This window comes from Charadrius vociferus, unplaced genomic scaffold, assembly GCF_000708025.1.
Source record: "Charadrius vociferus isolate BGI_N301 unplaced genomic scaffold, ASM70802v2 scaffold15, whole genome shotgun sequence".
Classification (NCBI taxonomy): Eukaryota; Metazoa; Chordata; class Aves; order Charadriiformes; family Charadriidae; genus Charadrius; species Charadrius vociferus.
Window position 1 is genome coordinate 15630179 of NW_009650064.1, and position 20358 is coordinate 15650536.

Genomic DNA, 20358 nt, shown 5'->3' on the forward strand with positions numbered 1-20358 from the left:
AAGAGCGTGTGTTCTTCAGGGGTGTCAGGGGAAGTCATACACCAGCTGACACTGCTTCTGACACACCGACAAGTATAGCTTTCCTGTAGGACAGGTGAGAGCCCAGGGAGAAAATTATGGTTCTGCAAGAAAGAATAAAGTTATGGTTTAAACCAAGCGTCCTTGGAATGTGAAAAGTCAATGAGTGACCTTGAACAAGGAAAAGTCATTGAGTGAAGGCAGAGGAAGAGTATCCGTACAGTGTTGGTCATGTAGAAAAGAGAAAATTAGCACTTACATGTATGTGCATTGACAATACAAGCCTGATTCTGTAGGTCATCTTTTGGAGTTGAATGATAATCAAAATCTCAGCTTTTCATGTTTTCTGGTCCTCCTGACAGAAGTAGAAAATTGAAAATGGGCCACCAGTGGTACCAGTATAGACGCTAATACCTGTGAGTCTGCAGGCAACACTGTCATCACTCTGAACTTTTCTTCACTTAGTAGTACACTACTGTGGGGTAACTTGTCACTGTCTTTGTATCAGCAAATTCTATTCTTGCCAAGTCTTATTACATTGAGGCTCATTTGGTGCTATTGTCAGTCGTTCTCCTTCCTCACCCCATTCCCCATGCAGAAGGTTCCCTCCGATGGTTAGTTTTGTTTTCTGTGAACTCCAGGAGGAGTGAAGGTCCAGACAGCGGGGGACCCTTTTGTAGAAAGGTCCTCTTGTCTTCCCAGCCAAGGGCACCCTGTCTTCCCAGCCAAGGGGAACACACAGAGAAAGGGTTAGGGATAAGAATAGCGGCACTGCTACAGATTTTTGGAGACTGCCTCTACTGCTGCTGCTATGAAAGTAAGTGGAATCAAAGCACCAAGGTTACACTTCAAGGAGAAGGCTTGTGAAGGGTAGCTGGGCCGTTTTGCATCTGAATGGTACATTTGCCTTGGAGTCTGGACTGTTTTGCAGTTGTGTAGTACGTGAGGGAAGAAGTAGAGAATGGAAGATCAAGAAGTTTGTTCTTAGGTAAGAGAGGTCTTTGGTGTGGGGTGTTCGGAGACTTCAGAAGGTTGTGAGAGACTGCTAACAATTACCGCCAAGGATGAATAAGACATGTTTTTCAAATGTTAGTGATTACATTGCATAGCTAGCCTGCATATTGTCGTAGCACATTTGCCCACAGGTTTAAATAATATAAATGGAAATTATTTTAACATGTTTCATGAATGTACCTCTAAGTTATGTCCAGCAGAAGGTGCAATGTTGTTAGTCTAAATGGTGGTATTACAGATCCTGTGACGCCTAATACTTACGATGCTACCTTTGGAGAATGTTGTAGTCAGTATAGAATAAATATTTAGCAGACACAAAAATCCAAATTTTTTTTAGCTGAAAGGCTTAACAAAAATATGAAAATATTCACCTAGAGATGTTCTGCAATGCAAAAAGGTGTCAGAGGAGAGTATTTCTTTCTGCCATGTTTTTTTATTAAAGTGCTTGTTTGAAGACTAATTAAGGTATTTTCTGAAGAGTTCTTTTGTTCCTACACTTACTCCTCTGATGTCATACTCCCTGTCTTGTGAGAACATCTTTACTGATGTAACTAAACTGTTATATATATACACTCTTCTACAATTCAGTAGAGTGGAAGCAAGCAGACAACAGTGAGAAATGATATTAAAAAAAAATCCTCAGTACTATATTAAATATAGGTAATGAATTACAATCAATATATGCTTGGTAGAAGTTTTCAAAGAGACCAAGTTTTTACTGGCTTTTTAAAACAAGTTTGTAAGAAGCTTCATGAAACATAGGCCCTGAATATAAAAAGTTAATAGCTTGCAACTATATTAATGTAATGTCTGGAATATTACATTACTTTGTTTCCAGAGATAATCAATGATGGTAATATAATATCTGCCTCTCAGAGCCAATGCATGATTTAAATTAATTATTGCTTATAAAGCACTTTGAAGTCTTTAGCAGAAAGGTGTTGCGTAAGTGTAAAAGTACTATTATTAATTTAACATCACCATTAGAGTAAAGTCAGTACTTTAGGAGCATTTGCTATACTCTGCTCAATATCTTTTTATTCATCATATGCTGCATATTAGTTATTTTAACATTTAGAAAGCTTAGTAATCTGGAAGTATTCCAAACCATTGTTCCAGACAGCAGTTAGATATTTGGGTGGATCATGTAAAAACACTGAAATGGCTGAGAAAGCATGTAAAATGTTTGTTTTAAGTAATATTACATCAATGGAACAGACATCTGCAGCACTGGACTTGGTTTTAATCTTCTTTAAACTTTTTTTAAGTTAATGTTGTATGATGTTTTTCTAAAATTGATTGGGGGGGCTAATACCATATTATTTCTAAACAAGTATATTGTTTTACCTTTTGTTCAATTTTAAGTTCTCAAATATTTGTAGGAAATCAGTTTTATAGTGAGCAGGTCTCAGGAGGTGGTGAACACCTGCCACTCAATATTATGGTTGCTGTATGGTTTTGCAACCTTACGTCAACTATCAATATCTGTATTATCTATTTTAATTTTCATTCATTTTGTCTCTTGTATAAGACTATTTTAAAATATGAGCAGTGATAGGTCTTGAAGATTACAGCCTCAGAAAAAGGGTATAGAATCACTCTGTCATACAGTGTTTATGTGCTATAAAATAACGCTGCATGTTTGTTGTTATCTATAAGGTTATCCTCTAAATTGTCCCAAATGGATAAAAATAAGCTTTAGGGACCTTGTCCTCCATCTTTCCCAGTAGCGTTGTCTTGAATTTGTGCTTAGCTCTAGGGGCCAGCACACAGTCCACTGGCTTTGGGGCCAGTTGTAAGGTTGAGTGAAACACCTTTAAAGTTAGAATTCAAGGCTCCCCAGCTCCACAAAGGCAGGTGGGGAGAGCAATCAGGTGAATAACAGATACATCTTTGTGAATGGGATAAGCTGATGTTCCAGCTTTCTGAAAGCAATATTAATTTAAAAGCCAAATGTGTGAGTAAATCGATTAAAAGAGTCACCTGTAAGCAGTTTGCTGAGTCAGCAGTGAGGAAGTTCCATTTTCACCATGTAGCTGAAAATGAGGATGTTAATTACTGGTAATATTTTTTAAGTCTTCTCCTTGTGGTAGACATTTTATTTAACTTGCAACACTAGAATTAGAGGAAAATCCTTTCTAGGTAACTGGAAATTCTCTTCTTTCAATTTATTCTACATTCTGAGATGCATTTAATGTGTACTGCAAATGAATTAAGCATTGAACCCTTTGATTTCTCTTGGGATTACTAAATCAGTTAACAAACAGGTTTATCATCCCTAGAATGAAATGCCATTTGGCTCAGGTTCACCCGTGTTATTTTCAGATATATGCTAGAAGATGAAAGTATGCTATTGATATGAAATTACACATTTCAAGCTCATTTTTCAATTTATTAATAATAGGAAAGAGGTTTTCCTCTTGTATCAGCAAACAGGGTGTTCATGTTTCCAACCAATGCTTCATGTATATGAAAACTAGCAAACTTCAGCCTTAATTCTGCACATTTCCATGCACAGGAACATCAGCAAAACTGATCAAGTATATACTCCTGTTTTCAAGCAGGTTTAGGGTTGAGATGTTTTCTAAAAATATATTAAAAATTTTGAAATGTAGACAAATTATCCCTAATTTACATGTCACTGGAAATACTTAAAAGTAATTCACATAAATAAATTCAGGTCTTTTTAATGTTTACCCTAACTCCTGTTGGTATTAAGGATGACACATAAATGCTTTCCTTGTTTGGTATAAATGTGGTAGAAGGCAAGTAGGTATTTGCAAACTATAGGATGCCATATATGCAGCTGTATAAATAAATAAATAAATAAATAATTCTTGTTTTCAAGAGTCATTAGCACAGTAAGGATGCGGCTGCAGGGCAATTTAAGGTTATTTGAGCACAGGGCTGCCATTATAATTCAGCAAACACTTTAAGCCAGCACGTGAGGCAGCGCTGCTACCGCAAGAAGCTGTCATGCCCTTCTTTTGCCTCCAACAGCTCGTTACGAGCATCTCCGCGTGGTCCTACAGGTGCTGGTGCTGGCACAAGCCACAGAGCAGCTGGAGAGTACAAACAGCAGCTGTAGGTGGGAGAAGAAAGAACTACTTCTGGTGGCGACAGCGCTGATGTAGGCTCGTTTAAATTATTTGTGAAATAACAGCCTAAATTATTGTATCAGGTAGGAGGCAGAAGACTGTAGTGAAATAATGATCATGCTACTATTTTGAAGTAGCAGCCGTTCCTCGTGGTTTGTAGATCTCCAAAGCTTATTTGTTCATGTTGTGTATTCTGTGCTAGCCCCAGTTTTAAAGTCTAGGTTTGTACCTTCTTAAAAAGAGTGGGGGAAGAGGAAGAAGAGCGGACGCTTCAGATGTGCTTTGTTTCTAAATAAATTATGCCATTTCATTCACAGTTACTGTAGGAAAAAAGATACTGCTTCTAAATGCTTTGTTTTCCACTGCAAAATATGTTAGTGAAAATTGTCTGCACGTCAAACCCATTCTAGAGTAACGAGAATGATCTTTATTTTTATTTTCAGCACCAAAGGGAATACTCCATCTCTCTCCTGATGTTTATCAAGAGATGGAAGCAAGCCGCAACAAATCAGCCCCTGGTACCACCGTAAGCTATTTGTCGCCCAAAGAAATGAGCCAGACTTCTAGCTCTTTCTTCAGCATATCTCCTACAACAAATAGCACAGCTACGATTGCCAGGGAACTTCTCATGAATGGAACGTCCCCAACTGCCGAAGCCATAGGTCTAAAAGGAATATCTCCTGCTTCCCCCTGTTCTGCAGTGCAGCCTTCAAAACAGCTGGAGTATTTGGCAAGGATTCAAGGCTTTCAGGTATGGGAAGGGGAAAATGAAGCTCTTCAGCCAGAATCATAGCATTGCCATCAAGGTTTCACTCTTGCCCTCTTGAATGTGGGCATGCATGTAACTTATCTTGTAAAATTAGCTGGTGTTCAAGGCAGTTTCTGGGTCCAGGAGATAAAACCCCGCACCAATGTACATGTCCCTCCTTCTCTCTTTTTTGTTCCTTCCTTCCATTCACCTTACTGCAGGCCATCTTTCTCTCCTTTGTTTATTCTCCTTAAATAATTACAGGCTTAAATCATGCTTTTTACTTGCACTTCTTTGAGAGTCTTCAACTCTTGGCATTAGAAGCTTTACATACTGCTCTGGTGTTGGTTTCTCTCTCTGGCTCTGATCCAGAAGGTACTGACGCACCACCTTAATGTTGCGTTTGTCTTCTGGGCCGGGTCGTTAAAGCCGTTACTCTGCTTCCCACCCTGCACCTCCTAGTTGTAACCTGTAGAACAACATTTTGATCCAAAGGTGCAGCCTAGGAGCAGACCTGGTGTCAGAGCAATGCAGAATGTTTTTGACATCACAGTCAATACTAGAGAATGTAAGATGAACTGCGCTGGGTCAGCGCATGGGTCCGTCAGCACTGATGACCTGTGTCCAGCAATGGCAAATGCCCTACATTTCATAGGACAGTGACAGCCTCTGTAGCACATCCAGTCATTTCTGAAGTGTGGAAGATGGGGAAAGGAAGCCTCTTCCCGATCACCATTCCCAGCAAAATTACACGTGTATGTGGATAGTAGCTCATTTTACTGTGTTGCACCATCAGAGGATAGGACCAGCTATGTAGAAATATTCTTTTTCCTGTTGTAGGGTGGTTTTTTTTTTTGCTTCTTTCCTTTTCAGAGTTCTGAATTTGTTTCATTTGAAAAGTTGGTTTCACGTGTTCTAGCATATGTAATTTGATCATGTAACTAAATTCTGGAAATGGGAGGTTTCTGTTAGAATTTTTGCATGCCTGATAATGGTTTTTTATCAAAGCCCATGTAATTTACAAAGTATGCAGTTGTTGGAAGTGATTTAAAAGAGGCTGCTAGAATTCGAGAAATAGTATCAGATGTTCTGTTGGCATAAGCAGCATAGTTAAATTACATTTGCGTACATCAGATATCACCAGTTGTGGATTTGACCTATCGCTGTTTCTGTCTAAAATGTACATTGAGCTTTCTTTTGGTCTTCATTTTTAAAATGTCATTTTTGATTCATTAGTTTGAATGTCTCTTAATGCAAGAAACGGTAAAAGCCTAAGCCTCACCGTAGTAGAGTTAAGCTGCTAATAGGAATTCAGTTTTCCTGAGTTCCGTTTGTTACCTGCCTGCAGTAGAAACAGATGAATTCCGATGAAAAGAAATTCAATCCGTGATGTTTTCACTGCTCGCTTTCACATCTTGTCAGATTGCTTGTGTCTACTAGTAACACTTTATTTTCATAGAACCGATGCACAATTTATGTTACTGTTTTGATTCCTACTTGCCTACAGTATGTGGTTACTGTAAAATGATTAGTTGTGTTTGTCCTGTTTTTTTTTCATGCTTGGATTCGAGATGCGTATGTAGAAATTGTTTTTAAAGGGTCTTACCTTGAGCCAAAAAAGATAACCCGTTTCATCCGTAAACTAGACTACTACTTTTTACCTGATACGAACCAAGAAGTTTGGTAGAGAATCTTGATTATTAACATCTATCCGCTGTGTATGTAACGGATGGGTTTACATCACCTTAGCATGCTTTTTAACACCTCGCTTGAATAAGCCTGGTATTGATGTGAAACTCTGCCACTGCTGCGTGGCGGAGCCGAGCTGGAGCAGTGAACAGAATCTCTGTGGGAAATGGCTCAGTGGCCTGTCAGGTGCATATCGCAGGTCTCTTCACCATTTCAGCCTAGAAAGCTCTTTGTGTTGAAGAGTTTAGAAGCCGATTTCTTTACAGGTTAACTTTCTCAGGCGTATTTACTAAGTAGAAAACTACTGCATTTGCAAACAGCTAGCTTGTTTCATGTTTCCTGAACGACCCAAAATGATTTTTAAATTGTTAGCATGTATTTGTATTCTGGTCCGGATGATAACCATAGTTTTGTCTTTCATTGAAGAACGTATACATTCTGTTCTGTTACAATGTATTTTTGAATTTTTAAAAAAAAATCAATAAATACTCATATGATGTTTCATTTGTAAATGTAAAAAAAATGTTATTTGCTTATTTGAATGGGTTTTTTTAACTTCTTTAGCTGCAGGGGACACATCTTTAAAATGTGGTTGTTTAATTTACATTCTTCTGAACTGTTTGTATATGATCTCAGCCATGTTCTATTGTAAGCCCTTAATATTAACAGTTATCGGGACCAATGTATGGAAAAGTACTAAAAAACTACATTTTTATGTTTTATGGCTTATTATTCTAAAGATATTTGTAATTCATAAACAGCAGCTCAGTGTCATGGAAAAAACAGGTGTTTAGCTTGGATACTTTCAAAGCTCGGGCTTCAAATTACCAGTGATAATAAACCACAAATACTTCAAGCAAGCCTTTACATACTTTGAATAAAGCATTTTTAGTGCTTGCTTCATATTTATGAATACGATCTACCAGTTAATTGTTTTGCAGACTTTGCCCGGAGATTGTTTAAGGGAAAATTCAGCTTTGGTAAAATTGTTATTTTTAAGTGACTATGTGGTATTTTGGCCATTGTTCTGTAACTAGATTAGGAAAGTTACAGTTATTTTTGCTTACCGTTTAAGTGCGGTAAATTATTCAGAGAGCTTGTTCAAATGGAAACATTTAGAGAAGCTGTTTACACATGAATAATTTGAGCCTCCAGGTTTTACTGAGCTGCAGGTAGTCCGGTAGGAAATTCCCCTGGGAGTTTCCATGAAGCAAAGATCGTAAAATTTAAAAAGCCATGATTGAGTGCCCTCAGTCAGCCCTGGTGCATGGCTGCAGCCGTGCTTGGCTTGCTGCACTGGCAGGACTTAAAGATCTTTCACTTTTTCTCCGTAGTGGCTACATAATAAAACCTCACAAAGAATATAGTTTCTACGTGATGTATTCCTTTGATTGCAATGGTTACACGATGTATATCTTTTCTTTCCCCCCCCTCCACATTTGTTTAGCAGTTAACTGTTTCATTTTATGCATTGATAGATTTAAATGTTTTCTTTTTGGGTGTTTCTAAATGTTTCTCATTTCCCCAACCAGTAGCACAGGCATACATTTCTGAGTGACTGCACACACGGGAGAAGTCCTGCTGGATGCTCTAGAGTCAGGTTTACTTGGGGCACATACGTATCAGCACATGGTTTTGAATTGTCGGCAGAGGTGGGCCTAAACTAAATTTCCACACTTTGTACGAAGGTTGACACTTGAACATTTCCCTACTGTGACTTCAAACAAAACAAACACTCATTTTGCTTTGTTGGACGTTGGATTTGGAAATCAGTCTAGGAGGGCTTAGATCTCACTGCTGAGATACGTAAGTGAGGAAAATTTCAGGGAAATTGATTTCTCAGTGAATTTCAAGGAAAGAGCTATAGTTTTGGTCTGAGCTGTATGTAATTGCAGGTTTGTTGGAGCAGGTCAAACTTTAAAAAGCACCTAAATACCATCTTCAGAGTTGCCGCAGGCACTATGGATGCTAATAGCAAGTCATTTAGAGGTGTAAAATCATCTAAAAATGTAGATGCTTTGTGGGATTTTCATAAACACCTGTGCAGATTAGGTACCTGGCTTCCAGTTCACTTCTATGCTGCATACTACATAGTGTTTTGGAAATTTGGGCTGTTGCCCCATGCTGTGAACTTGTTGCCTGAAGTCAGTCATACCTTTGAGACTTCTGCCCTGCACTGTGTTGTCTGGTGTGGACATGTCCTCACATGCTGTGGGTAGTCATTCTGGTGTGAGTGATAACGGTACCTTCCTTGGCATCTGCTCACTGCTTTCGCTGAAGGATGCAGACACTGGCAGAAAGAGCAAAAAGGGGCAACTCTGGCTTCTTCGGGCTTGGCATAGTGTGTAAAACAGCTGTTGATCGTAGCTTAGGCTGTGCTGTGACCGGTTCCTGGTCTCTCTCAGATTTAGCTGTGGCTGCTAACGAACGCAGAACCACAGAACTGGCACCTGACTTCCCAAGGAAAGGATGGTGGGTGACCTTCACGTCCATCCCGCCTGAGTTTGCGAAGGTTTGTGAATCCCAAGCCTGCTTTTACCCGAGATCTCTTTCTCTTTGACCAATGTTAAATTTGCTGTCAGAACTTGACAGCTGTCCCAGTGATGTCCCCTTCCACCTTCTTACCCACCCCCAGCCTGTTCGCTGGCAGGGTGGTGTGAGAAGCAGAGAAGGCCTTCGTGCGGCGTAAGCAGTGCTCAGCAATGGCTAAAACATAGGTGTGCTAACAACGCTGCTTTGGTCACAAATCCAAAACATTGCACCATACAAGCTGCTCTGCAGAAAATTAGCTCCATCCCAGCCAAACCCAGTATATTTTCTACCCCTTATTCCATAACATTTACATCATGCTCAGGTCCCACACTATCCAATAGATCCTCATTAACCACCCTGCCCCTGTCATCCTTTGATACATACACAGATATCATTCCCTTAGTCTATGGGCCACCCCTTTAAAAAGTCCACAAGTGTCCACTGAGTTAATTTGGTCCCTGACTTGGGCTCCATCTCTTACAGTAGTTGCTCAGGACAGGGGAGGTGGTGTGTTGCGTGGAGTTGTGTGGCACCAAATTCAGCTCAGGTTGGGTCACTGCTGGACTTTCATTACTTCTTGTGAGGCTTGTCCCCTGTTGGTTTAGGTGGTTCCTGCTTAAAGTACTTCCTGTAAAATGCAATGCAAATCATGGGTTACAACAACTGAGTCGTATTTCCATTACAGTCTCCTCTCCTTGTACTTTGGGACTGGGCCAAAGGGTTTAATATTACAATGAATTCCTCCCCCTGCCCTTTCTCCAGCATGGGCTTATTCACAGGCCACCATCCCTTAGGGTTGTACCTGCGTCAGTGTGACCTTATGCATGAGCCACAGTTCCTTCAGGGGTGCACCTGCTCTGGCATGGACTATGCCATGGCCATATATGCTTCTGGATGTGCCTGCTCCAGCATGGACTTATCCATGGTCACAGTCCCCTGGACTTGAGCTCCAGCCTGCCCAGTACAGCAGCACAGGAGTGGCAGCAGTGTCCTGGCCATCTGCCGTCCCGTTGCTGTTGTCGGTGTGTTCCCAGGCAGAGCAGAACAGGACGATATGGAGTACAGGAAACAACAGAAGCAAAAAGCAGCCGCTAACAAGTACTAGACTCTAATATACAGCAAAGCAAGTGAGCCCCATGGCAAGCACAGGAGACTGCCATTTATAGCTAAACAGCTATAAATTTGGCTTAGCACACTGATCAAATCTGTCGATATCTTGAACCCCTCACGTCCCACATGGGGTGCTGCAACAGATTGTTATGGGTTATCCCCGTGGAGAAGCTCAGCCCCGCTCAGCTGCTCGCCCACCCTGCCCGGTGCGATGGGGGAGAGCACACAAAGGGTAAAAGTGTGAAAACTCATGGGTTGAGATAAAGACAGTTTAATAGGTAAATCAAAGCTGTGTGTGCAAGCAAAGTGAAATAAGGGATTCGTTCACTGTTTCCCATGGACAGGCAGATGTTCAGCCATCTCCAGGAAAGCAGGTCTCCATCATGCGTAACGGTTACCTGGGAAGACAAATGCTGTAACACCAGACCTCCCTCTTCCTCCATCTTCCCCCAGCTTTTATTGCTGAGCATGATGTCTTATGGTGTGGGATATCCCTTTGGTCAGTTTGGGTCAGCTGTCCTGGCTGTGTCCCCTCCCAGCTTCTTGCCTACCCCCAGCCTGCTCACTGGTGAGGCAGTGGGAGAAGCAGAAAAGGCATTGATGTTGTGTGAGCATGGCTAACAAAGCTGTTTTGATCAAAAATCCAAAACGTAGCGCCATACAAGCTGCTCTGAAGAACGTTAGCTCCATCCCAGCCTAAACCAGTACAGCTTTCTACACTTCACTGGCATCTTTACAGTTGAGTACCACTGGGCAGAAGTCAGGAAATAGGAGAAATCCTTTTATCCATGTGGACTTACTGTCTTTGTGCTCTGAAGAAAACTTACAGTTTTTTTTTTTTACCAGGTTGTTTGCTACAGAACTTCCCCATTTATTCAAGACAGCTGCTATCTTTGCTGTAAAGGTGATACAGATTAACAAGGAAAGACGTTTCCTCCAAGCAAGGCAGAGGGTCAGTCAGGATTTTATTGATAATTTTAGGGGCATCTGTGATTTGCATACCACCAGGCAACCTGTTCACTGAGAGTCCTTACCTGGCCCTCAGAAACTTGCAGGTGTCCTACTACACTGAAAATCAACTTGAAATCAAATGGCTGTGTTACGTAGGTAAGGGCTTCAAGGTCTCCCAACCCTATTTTATACACGACTAGCCAAAAGTAAGAAAACGTGTTGGGAATGTGAAATAGAGGGAGAGAGAAAACAGAACAGGTTGGTAGCAAGAATTGTTCTCGAGAAAGCTTCATTTAAAAAATCAAAGCACCTGGACTTCATTCCATTCTGGTTTATAAGGTTTTTTTAATCAACTAACTTCAGAGAGAAGGTAGGCAGTACCACAGTTGATGGCAGCAACCCAGAGTAGATCTACAAGAAGTGGTTTTATTAGTTTCCATTTATTTCAGAAATGTTTCTGTTGACTGTAGACCATGTAGTCCATACTACCCTATTTTTGACCTCAAAGGAAGTCAAAATAGTGGTAGTCATCCTGCAACAAGATAGCCATAAGAATCATTCTCGTATCAGTTTCTCTAAGGAAAGATCTGTAAGTTTGGAAACCTGGCATATTAATTCACAGAGCGTGCTGCAAGAGGTAATACTTGCTGCAGGAAGAATGTTGCTGTATTAATTTAAGAGCATGCAGAACTAGGAAAACAAATGCAAATCTAGCTACAAGGGGCAGTAAATTTTCTGACATGAGGTCTCCAACTATGTGGCTTCTGGCCAGAAATCTGTCTCAACTGGATTTCTTCTGTTCTGGCCATTGTTACCTCTCTCCCTCTTACAAGGAAGAAAGCCCTTTATTCAAGTGCTACTGAAGTTTTGCTCTTCTTGCCTCCAGAAACAGCCAGGTGCTTCTTTTTTGTTTCAGTTTGTAAAAGGAAAGAAGGTAAATTGAGAATAAGTGGCTAATGGTGTCACATGGGTCCCCAGGTGTGGTGTGGATGTCACCTTGGTAACATTTTAGCTTTTCTTCTTAGCATCTTGCAAATAACCATTAAAACCCTCCCACATATCCCTTCACTTAACTTGGTCCATGGATAAAACGTGAATTATATTTTCATAACCGATTTTAGAATTTAAGGGGTTTATGTATGAGAAAGTTTAAAAGCTATCAGGATCTCTCAAAATACTGCAGTTGGCACTAAAAGCACCAGGACGCGTTCCCTGCCAAAATCTTTCTAAGTAAATCCTAAGGTGACTTGATAACTTAGCTACATACCTTGGCTTGGAATACAGCCAAAACTTTGAAAGACTGGAAGTTTCAGCTGGCAAAAATGTGAAGGTGCAATGGTGAATTCATAGCAGACTGGGGTTTAGCTTTAGTTATAATAAGGGAACTCAGCTCTCAAGCAAAAACACTTAAAAAGAGAAGCAATAAGAAACAGTGAAGAGGGAGAAAAGAGTTGAGTTAAAGTTTATTCCTCTCACTGTGACTTGAAGCTGAGCCTTTCAGGGTTTTTTCGGCTGTCATCTCCTTCAGTCTCTTTCAGAATTGGGAGCACAGTGAAGCTGGATAATTTCCAGAAATGAAATGATTGTTTCTTGTTTTAATTAAAGAAGGGTAGTTCTTTCTGCATACTGCCCTGTATCTGGGTTAGTGCACAAAACCAGAGTCTGTATCAGCATCAGACTTTGAGCAAACTCGGGCAGCTGGTTTTGTACTCACAATTTCACAGCGATCCTCTTCCCTCTTCATTGATGCGGCGTTCGGGGCTTTCACGTGCAGTTTGTAAACGGAGAATAGTTAATGCTTGCTTCACTCTTCACTCCAGTGACAACCTTCGTAATGAAAAAAGAACGTACATGAAAACGTATTTCCATTGATGCTTTTGCTAGAAAGTGATTTGAAACCCAAACTATTTTCTCTCTCCAAACTAACCAAGTTCCTCTCTTCCTTCAGTCAGTTGTTCAGGATGACACCCGAGACACAGGCTCCTCCACAGATGCTCCCTACCGTGCTTGTCCTCTGTGTACTTTGTTAGCGGAACACAAACTCCCTCACTTCCCTTCTTTTTTTAGGCCATGTGATGAAAATGGGAGATCCCAGGGTTGCCAGGTTTTCGTATTTCCTTTGACTGTGAATTATGAAATTAATTTCAACTCCTCTCCCTGAAAATACAGTATTTACCCAAATGATTATGGGTGAATGGATCAGAGACAGACACGTTGTTTCTGAAAAAAACACGTCAGGTATAATTTGCATTATTTTGTAGTGCTTTGCAGTGTTTTAATGTCTGAATAGTTATTACTTTTTTTTTAATCATGTTTTTCCTACTCATTTTTTAGGGGAAAGATTGTATTCAGTGTTTTAGATCACTGTAGTTAAACTACTCTCTACTATGTCTACAAAATGATACACGTCTTAGTCATAGAATAGAGGTAACAAGGTACTCTTCAACCTAAGTGTGTTTTTCTTATAGAAAGCCATGTCCCATCTCCTGATTTCAGCTTCCCGATCAGACAAAGAGGGCTCTCTGCACCCTTGAATCCCAGCCATTGAAAATATGGTTGCTCGCTTTGCATGGGCTCCACACAAACACTGTCTTTATAATTACACACCTGGGTTAAGGTTTAACAGATGGAAGGCAAACAGTGAGCACCTTGCTGTACTGATTATCCTGTATGCGGCTGAGGCAGCAGCGGTTTTAGCTAATTTTCTCTTAATTGGAAGCAAACATCACATCCAGAGGTAGGATGGAGCCGGGTCTCCCTTGCTTGACTGAGCACACTTTATGGCCAAACTTTCCAGCCCTCCTGCATCACTGAAACAGGAGCTCTGAATTCAGAGGGTATCTAAAAAGCACAAAAAAAAAGGACGTACAAGCTTCTTTGGCTCAGATGATAAACTTGATTTTTGCGTTTAGCAGCTATTTTATATATTCTCTTTGGGAACTGTATCAAGTAAGTTTTCGCACTCTTATTTGTACCTCACGTATTTTTATAGATGTCAAGTGCCTGCCTTACTATAGTCAGGAACGTAAAATACCACCGCAGTAACCTGTGACAATGCCTTTAGTCCGCTGCTTGTTGCCAATTTATGGTGCAGTAATGGCCTTATTTCTTAGTCTAAACCCTAGGACTGTATTTCAATGAAGATTTAAGACTATGATACAGCTGCTATTCAAGCTCAGTAAGAGAGGAGCATGTTGGACTGGCTCAAGATTTACTGCTGAACTGTCAGTCTTTAAGCTACCGAGTGTCTTTACCCTTCCGTGCAGTAGCTACGGTGGAAACTTTGCCCACTGCTGTGAAGCAGACACGGCGATTAATGAACCTGAGGCGCGCTAATCAAACATATGTTTTCTTGACACAATGATTGTGTTATATATCACATCCGAATGTACAGGCCTTTATCTTTCCTTAATGATCTAGCAAGGGGGCTTTTTTAAATGTGGGTGTTTTTCATGGACTCCTTAGATTTGTTCCACAGGGGGTGACCATTAAAAACATCTGACGGGCATGCAGTTAGCCAGCTCCCTGCTGAGATTAGTAAAATACTATATTTAGTAATCGCACTACATCAAGGAACTCCAGCATTGCAGGAAACAGTTTGATTCAACGCTTTTTTTCTGATTTTTTGGATTTTTTTTAATTATATGTCTTATTTTTTCATTTGGGATATTTTTTTCATGCCAGTCTTGCTTTTTGTATCTATACTTCAGTTTTCGTAAAAGACGCTGTTAATATAACGGGTATTTCCCCCTCGTTTTATTTTTTTTTTGTTTTTTTTCTGTACTCCTGTTCTACTTTCACAAATAAAATATCTGGAATTGTAAAGCAGGTAGTAAGAATGCAAAGCGGTATTCAGAATCTCTCTCGTGCTGCTCTGTGTCTGAAGAGACCAATCTATTCTTTGTTAGGAAAGCTCTAGGGATAATACAAGGATTCACACTTTTAAGTACTAGAATACTGTACAGTGAAAGCTCCTAATATTGGCTTTGAGAAAATGGTTGAAATGAGCAAGTAGATTTCATTTACTTTCTCACCAGGAGTATTTCTTCACCAATAAATATGCATGAAACAGAGTTTGAGCACAAGCAAACAGGATTGTTTAATTATTTTCTTTTAATAGATGACATGACTAACAGTAGATGAGCAACAGAAAGAGGAAGATAAAAGACCAATATGGAAAAGACCAGCATTTCACTGGGAAGCTAAAGGAAGAAAAATGTTTCATGAGACTCTTGTCCAAGTCAAAATTACTATTTTAACACCTGATTTTTAAGCCCATTCTGGTTTGCTTGTCACTGTACATCCAGAGCAACCTATGTAAAATCTTGGAAGTTATTTTGTAAATTCAGGACTAAATTGGGTGCTTTCCCTTTAAGGGGCAGAATTAAAGGAATACCATCCTTTGTTCTAACAAAATAGTCCGGGCTTGTCAATCCAGAAGATTTGTGCATTGCTGAACATAATGGCATTTTATTACCTAGTTTATTTCTGTCTCGCATTCTAAGACTCCTGCTGATGCTTTGACTCAGAGTAGTTTTTGGTTTGGAAACATGAACTCCAATGTCACAGATGACTTCTTTCTTTTGGTAATTCATATTATTTTTTTAAGTTAATAAATGTTCACGAAAGAAAGTGTTTGGCCAGACAGAAGTTGTGTTTCAAACTGTGAACATCTAAGCGACAGTGTGTGAAAATAGTAGCCTTTATTTTTGCTCCCCTCAGTCTCTTGTTAACGCACAGTTAGCTCATTTCTAACAGTCGTTTAGTATAATATGGTCAAACTTAACTACTGTGTAGTGATATAACAGGTCTCTCACCTTCCTCAGTTGTGAATCAGTAAACCGTAGCCCTTGTTCATGCAGAAGGATGGATGTTCAAATGCAGAAGTGCCCACTGAAGACCAGCAGACTGCCCTGTGCTTGAAGTTGGGGCATTGTATTTACAGAATAATTTATGCAGATTAACTATGGCCATTATCTGAAATGGTATATTGATCCTGTGTGTTAAAGTAGCTTATTGCAAGACAAACCTTGCAGTATTTTTACAGTTTCTATCAGAACATTTGCGCACAGGGAAGGGTATTCTATACAGTAAAGCTAAATTCAAGGGACATCTTTATATAAGTGTGAAAGAAATGGAAAATTTCCAGCTTTTGGGGCAGCATTATGATAGAAGTAACCTTAAATGTAATTTCTTATGCAGTTTTATGAAGTGTAATTTAGTTTTTCCTTTATAAAATAACATATAAGGTTGAGAATTTTGTCTATGCCATTCCACATTCAGTTGTAGCATTGCAAACATTCATCTTATAGCTTCCTTTATGTGAAGCTATAAATGTCCATCAAAATATTTGCATCTCTTCAGTAATTCAAAATATTAAAAACAAGGGCCAAATTTCAACATAGTTGTCAAATGGTTTCAGACCTTCGCATACATTTCTATATACATGCGCCAGCTAGTAGTACCCCTCCATACATACTCATACCATGCAGCTTGTTCCTGACTGAAGCAATCCGTGAAAACGATATACAGTTGCGTCTTGTGAGAGTATCGAACATGAAGGCATGTGTGTATGAGTAAATCCATGGCGTGTGCTTGTGGAAAAAATTACTTCTAGAATTCATTTCACTATTTTGATGCCCGGGATGCACTTTGTGTTTTATACACGGAGGCTTCATGCCCTGCCCACGCAGCGCAACGGAGTGCTGTGTTTGGGATTCCTAAGCTGGTTATACATAATTTAGCTCAGGTACTCCACATATGTAGTTACCCAGGAGAAAATCTAGCAGTGTTGTATGCTCTTTTCCAATAAATGAGGAGGCTTATTTAGAGTTATTGCCAGGATCTTCTTGTTGTGGCACTGCTTTGTGCTGTGTAGACGTACCTTGGAGGAGAATTACGCGTAAATCGCTCATAATAGTCTGAGGCTGGAGTGCTGCGTTTTGCTCAGAAACTTGCACAACTCTTGCTACAGACATCTGTATGCCGGCCATTATTTACTAAACAGATCCTAATGCTGTTCTAGAAAATCTCTGCTTGTATTTTATCCAAATAAAACATTCTGGATTTTAATGAGTGAAATTTCATTGCTGTTTCATGCTTAAAATGCACTGAGCTAATTTGTGAGTGTCCCTTAATTACAAAAAACCGAAGCCTGAAAATTAGGTCCTGGACATAGATAGTAATTATTTTCATAACTCTTTTATTTTTACCTCCATAATATACAGAAAGGGAAAATGACTGCTTAGGTCAGAGGCCTTAATGATGGGTTATAGTCCCAGCACTGCCATTCACTCCTGCCAGTGCCAAGTGAATTTGAATATGTTATTTAACGTCTGTCCACAAAGTGTCCTTACCTGCCTAACAGTTATTGTGGAGATGAGCTGTGGTTCAGCACTCTTGACTCTTAAGGCACTGAGGCACTTAGACAAGTGTTATTGTCATCGTGAATCTCAATAATGGCCACGTAATCGCCGCTGGAGCACTTGGCCAGTCTTCAGTCACCACTCCTTGGTTGCAGATACTGGCGCAAGTGTTCGCTGTGCCTTCATGTTCCCCTGCATTAGATGATATGATGTTATTAAACAAGTTTTATAGACTTTCAGGTTCCTCCCATAATTAGTCATAATAGCATGGACATATAAACTGAAATATTTGCAACATACTGCTGGCTGAAAACCTAGAGGTATCGGCTGCTATTCAGACTATTTGATAACTATTTGACTACTATGATTTCTTTCTGCGTGCCTATTTTGGACGTTCTGCTCAAATAGGTAACCAGCACTCTGGGTTGACAAAACCCCCCTGAACTTTGGATCATAGATCAAATTTGAAGAAGAAAGGAATAAAATAGAGTGCTTGAGGATGTAGCAGCTGGACTGATAAATAACGAAACAGGATTACTGGGAAATTGCACATACGCATGCCAAATGTAGAAGAAATCTGAATGTTTCTGCTGACTGCACAAATCTGTAGACTAGAGACATCTGATGAAAGGACAAAGTTTTAGTCTGTCCCCCATTCAAAGTCCAGTCTCTTGCTTTTTTATATCACTATTCATATCATTAACGTAGAAAGTGTTTCTTTTGGTTCAACTGAAGAGCTTCAACAGGGCAAGAGATAATTAGAGGACTGTTATCTAAGAAATTACAAAGTAATGGCCTTGATACGTTCAAATGAGGCCAAAAGTGCATCATGAAATTCTGGTGGGAAAGTTAAGCTTAGAAAGATACCAAAATTCTGAATTTATTGCATTTCCATGTGGGACTCTAAAGGAGGTGTGGATCAAATCTTCTATTGAAGATAATAGTGTCATGTAATACTAATCATAATTTTTCCTCTGGATATCTCCTGTTCTTTCAGCTTGTTAACCTGGCTTTATTCCAGTCGACATTAGTGAAGTGTAACCTTATTCATACTATTCTCATTAAAAATCAGCCTACAAACATGCTATGCAGTTCCGAAAGTGTCATTTTTCCATCTCTCCATACGTGCTCTGACATGTAGTTTACTCAGTAACCAGATTCTGCCCCTTTTGCTATGTCATGTTTGCAGTACAGAATCGTCCTCTTGAGCTTTTCTGCCCCATTTCTCCACATCGCGTTCCCACAACACATACTCAGCAGAATATCTAGCTTGCAACCAGATACCACGGTCGTGGAAGCTTGATAAGTCCTTGTCATAACAGTAGTCCCTGACATTTAAAGAACTTCGGTTTATATTTGCAAGCCAAATTTCATACCTTCATACCTCTTTCAATTAATCAAAGTTAAACCATTGTATATGTGAAGGGGCCTCTTGTGGTTTCTAAGTAAGTAGTATGGCTTTTCTGGCAGAAAGCCACAAGCAATTTAGTAGGCACATATTGGGGGGGTTGAGAGGAAGAGAGACAGGGATAATCCAGAAAGCTTTAAAGGGCTGAGTGAAATCAATATTTCTAGACACAGTGCGAGAATTTTGTGTTCTGTATCTTACTTTCGGCCACGGCAAAACTGTTTTGATGTGTTGTCAGTGAAGTCATTCTGAAATATAGCACCGACTTGGTTTTCCTCTCACTCGGCCAGTTTTGTACTGGTTTGGCTTCAGCTGAAGTATTTCCAGTTTGCACCTGTGGCAAAGACAAGTTAGGCACAGTGGATTTAATACGCATGGTGTACAATTAGGTATCGTATACGTCACTAAATCATTTCCCCAGGAATAACTCTTAATATGGTTCCTAGTTGTCTTCAGAAATAATAAAGTTTAATTTTGTAGCCTAAATGTCAAGATGAGGCTTTATCATGTAACTTTTGCCTGAGAGCTATACAGCTGTAAATAGATACTAACATAAAAGGTCTGTCTCCAGCAGAGCTGATCTCTCTTTCCATTTCTGACAGGGGTCACATAGCCAATGTAAATTACCGCCATAAAATAAATTCCACCTCTCCTGTAGAACAAAGTGCTTGATCTGCCTGTCTAGAAGCCAGGAGCTACGCAGAGAACTGTAATATTTCAACAATTCGGCACGAGTGGCAACCTGTTCCTAATAATGAAACACTGGCAGCATTTAATTTCATTTTGTCTCAACATATTAAAATCCATCCTTTCTTTAGGGGATTTAAGCACTATCTGAAAGGAGCCTGAAGACAAGGAAAATAATTCAAGTAGAAGCACTATCTTCCTCTGCATTTCATGCAAGATTCAGGTTCAACATACACATCTTGACATCCATAGGGAATGAGTTACTTTTAGAAAAGAATAGCCTAGACATCTCAAGAAGAATGTGAATTCTTCTCCATTTTATGTGTCATTTTGATTTAATGAGAAAATCACATTCAAATATGCAACATTAGCCATGTCAAAAGAGTTAGTGGATTTTAGTAGAAATGGAATTACAATTGAAAAATTTGAACTATTATTGCCAAGGTATGGAAGGTATAATGATTTACATGGATTTTTTATAACTTAAGCTACAAAATGCTGTTAAAAATGACATCTAGGCTGGAAACTATAACTTGAAACTAGATTCTTATATTTGTATAGATGCAACATCTTGAATTTAGTCTCAAAGGTCTCAGAAACTGAAGAACACATCACTTCAAAAACTGTCCAACAGACATGCCAGAAAATTTGGCCTCAGTTCAGTATGTGGCTACCTAGAATATTTTACACACCCCTTGTTTTATATTAAAGATGAATTCAATGTAAATGTTTGGAATT

At 39.7% G+C, this 20358-nt stretch overlaps 1 protein-coding gene across 4 annotated transcripts in view; it reads left to right on the forward strand.

Moving 5' to 3' along the window:
- STAU2 (staufen double-stranded RNA binding protein 2) overlaps positions 1-20358 on the forward strand; it is a 148383-nt gene that overhangs the window by 66498 nt on the left and 61527 nt on the right. For all 4 annotated transcript variants that reach the window (XM_009891898.1, XM_009891900.1, XM_009891897.1 and 1 more), the window contains one exon: positions 4574-4881. In XM_009891898.1, the coding sequence (XP_009890200.1) occupies positions 4574-4881 (308 nt within the window). The remainder of the gene's footprint in view (positions 1-4573; positions 4882-20358) is intronic.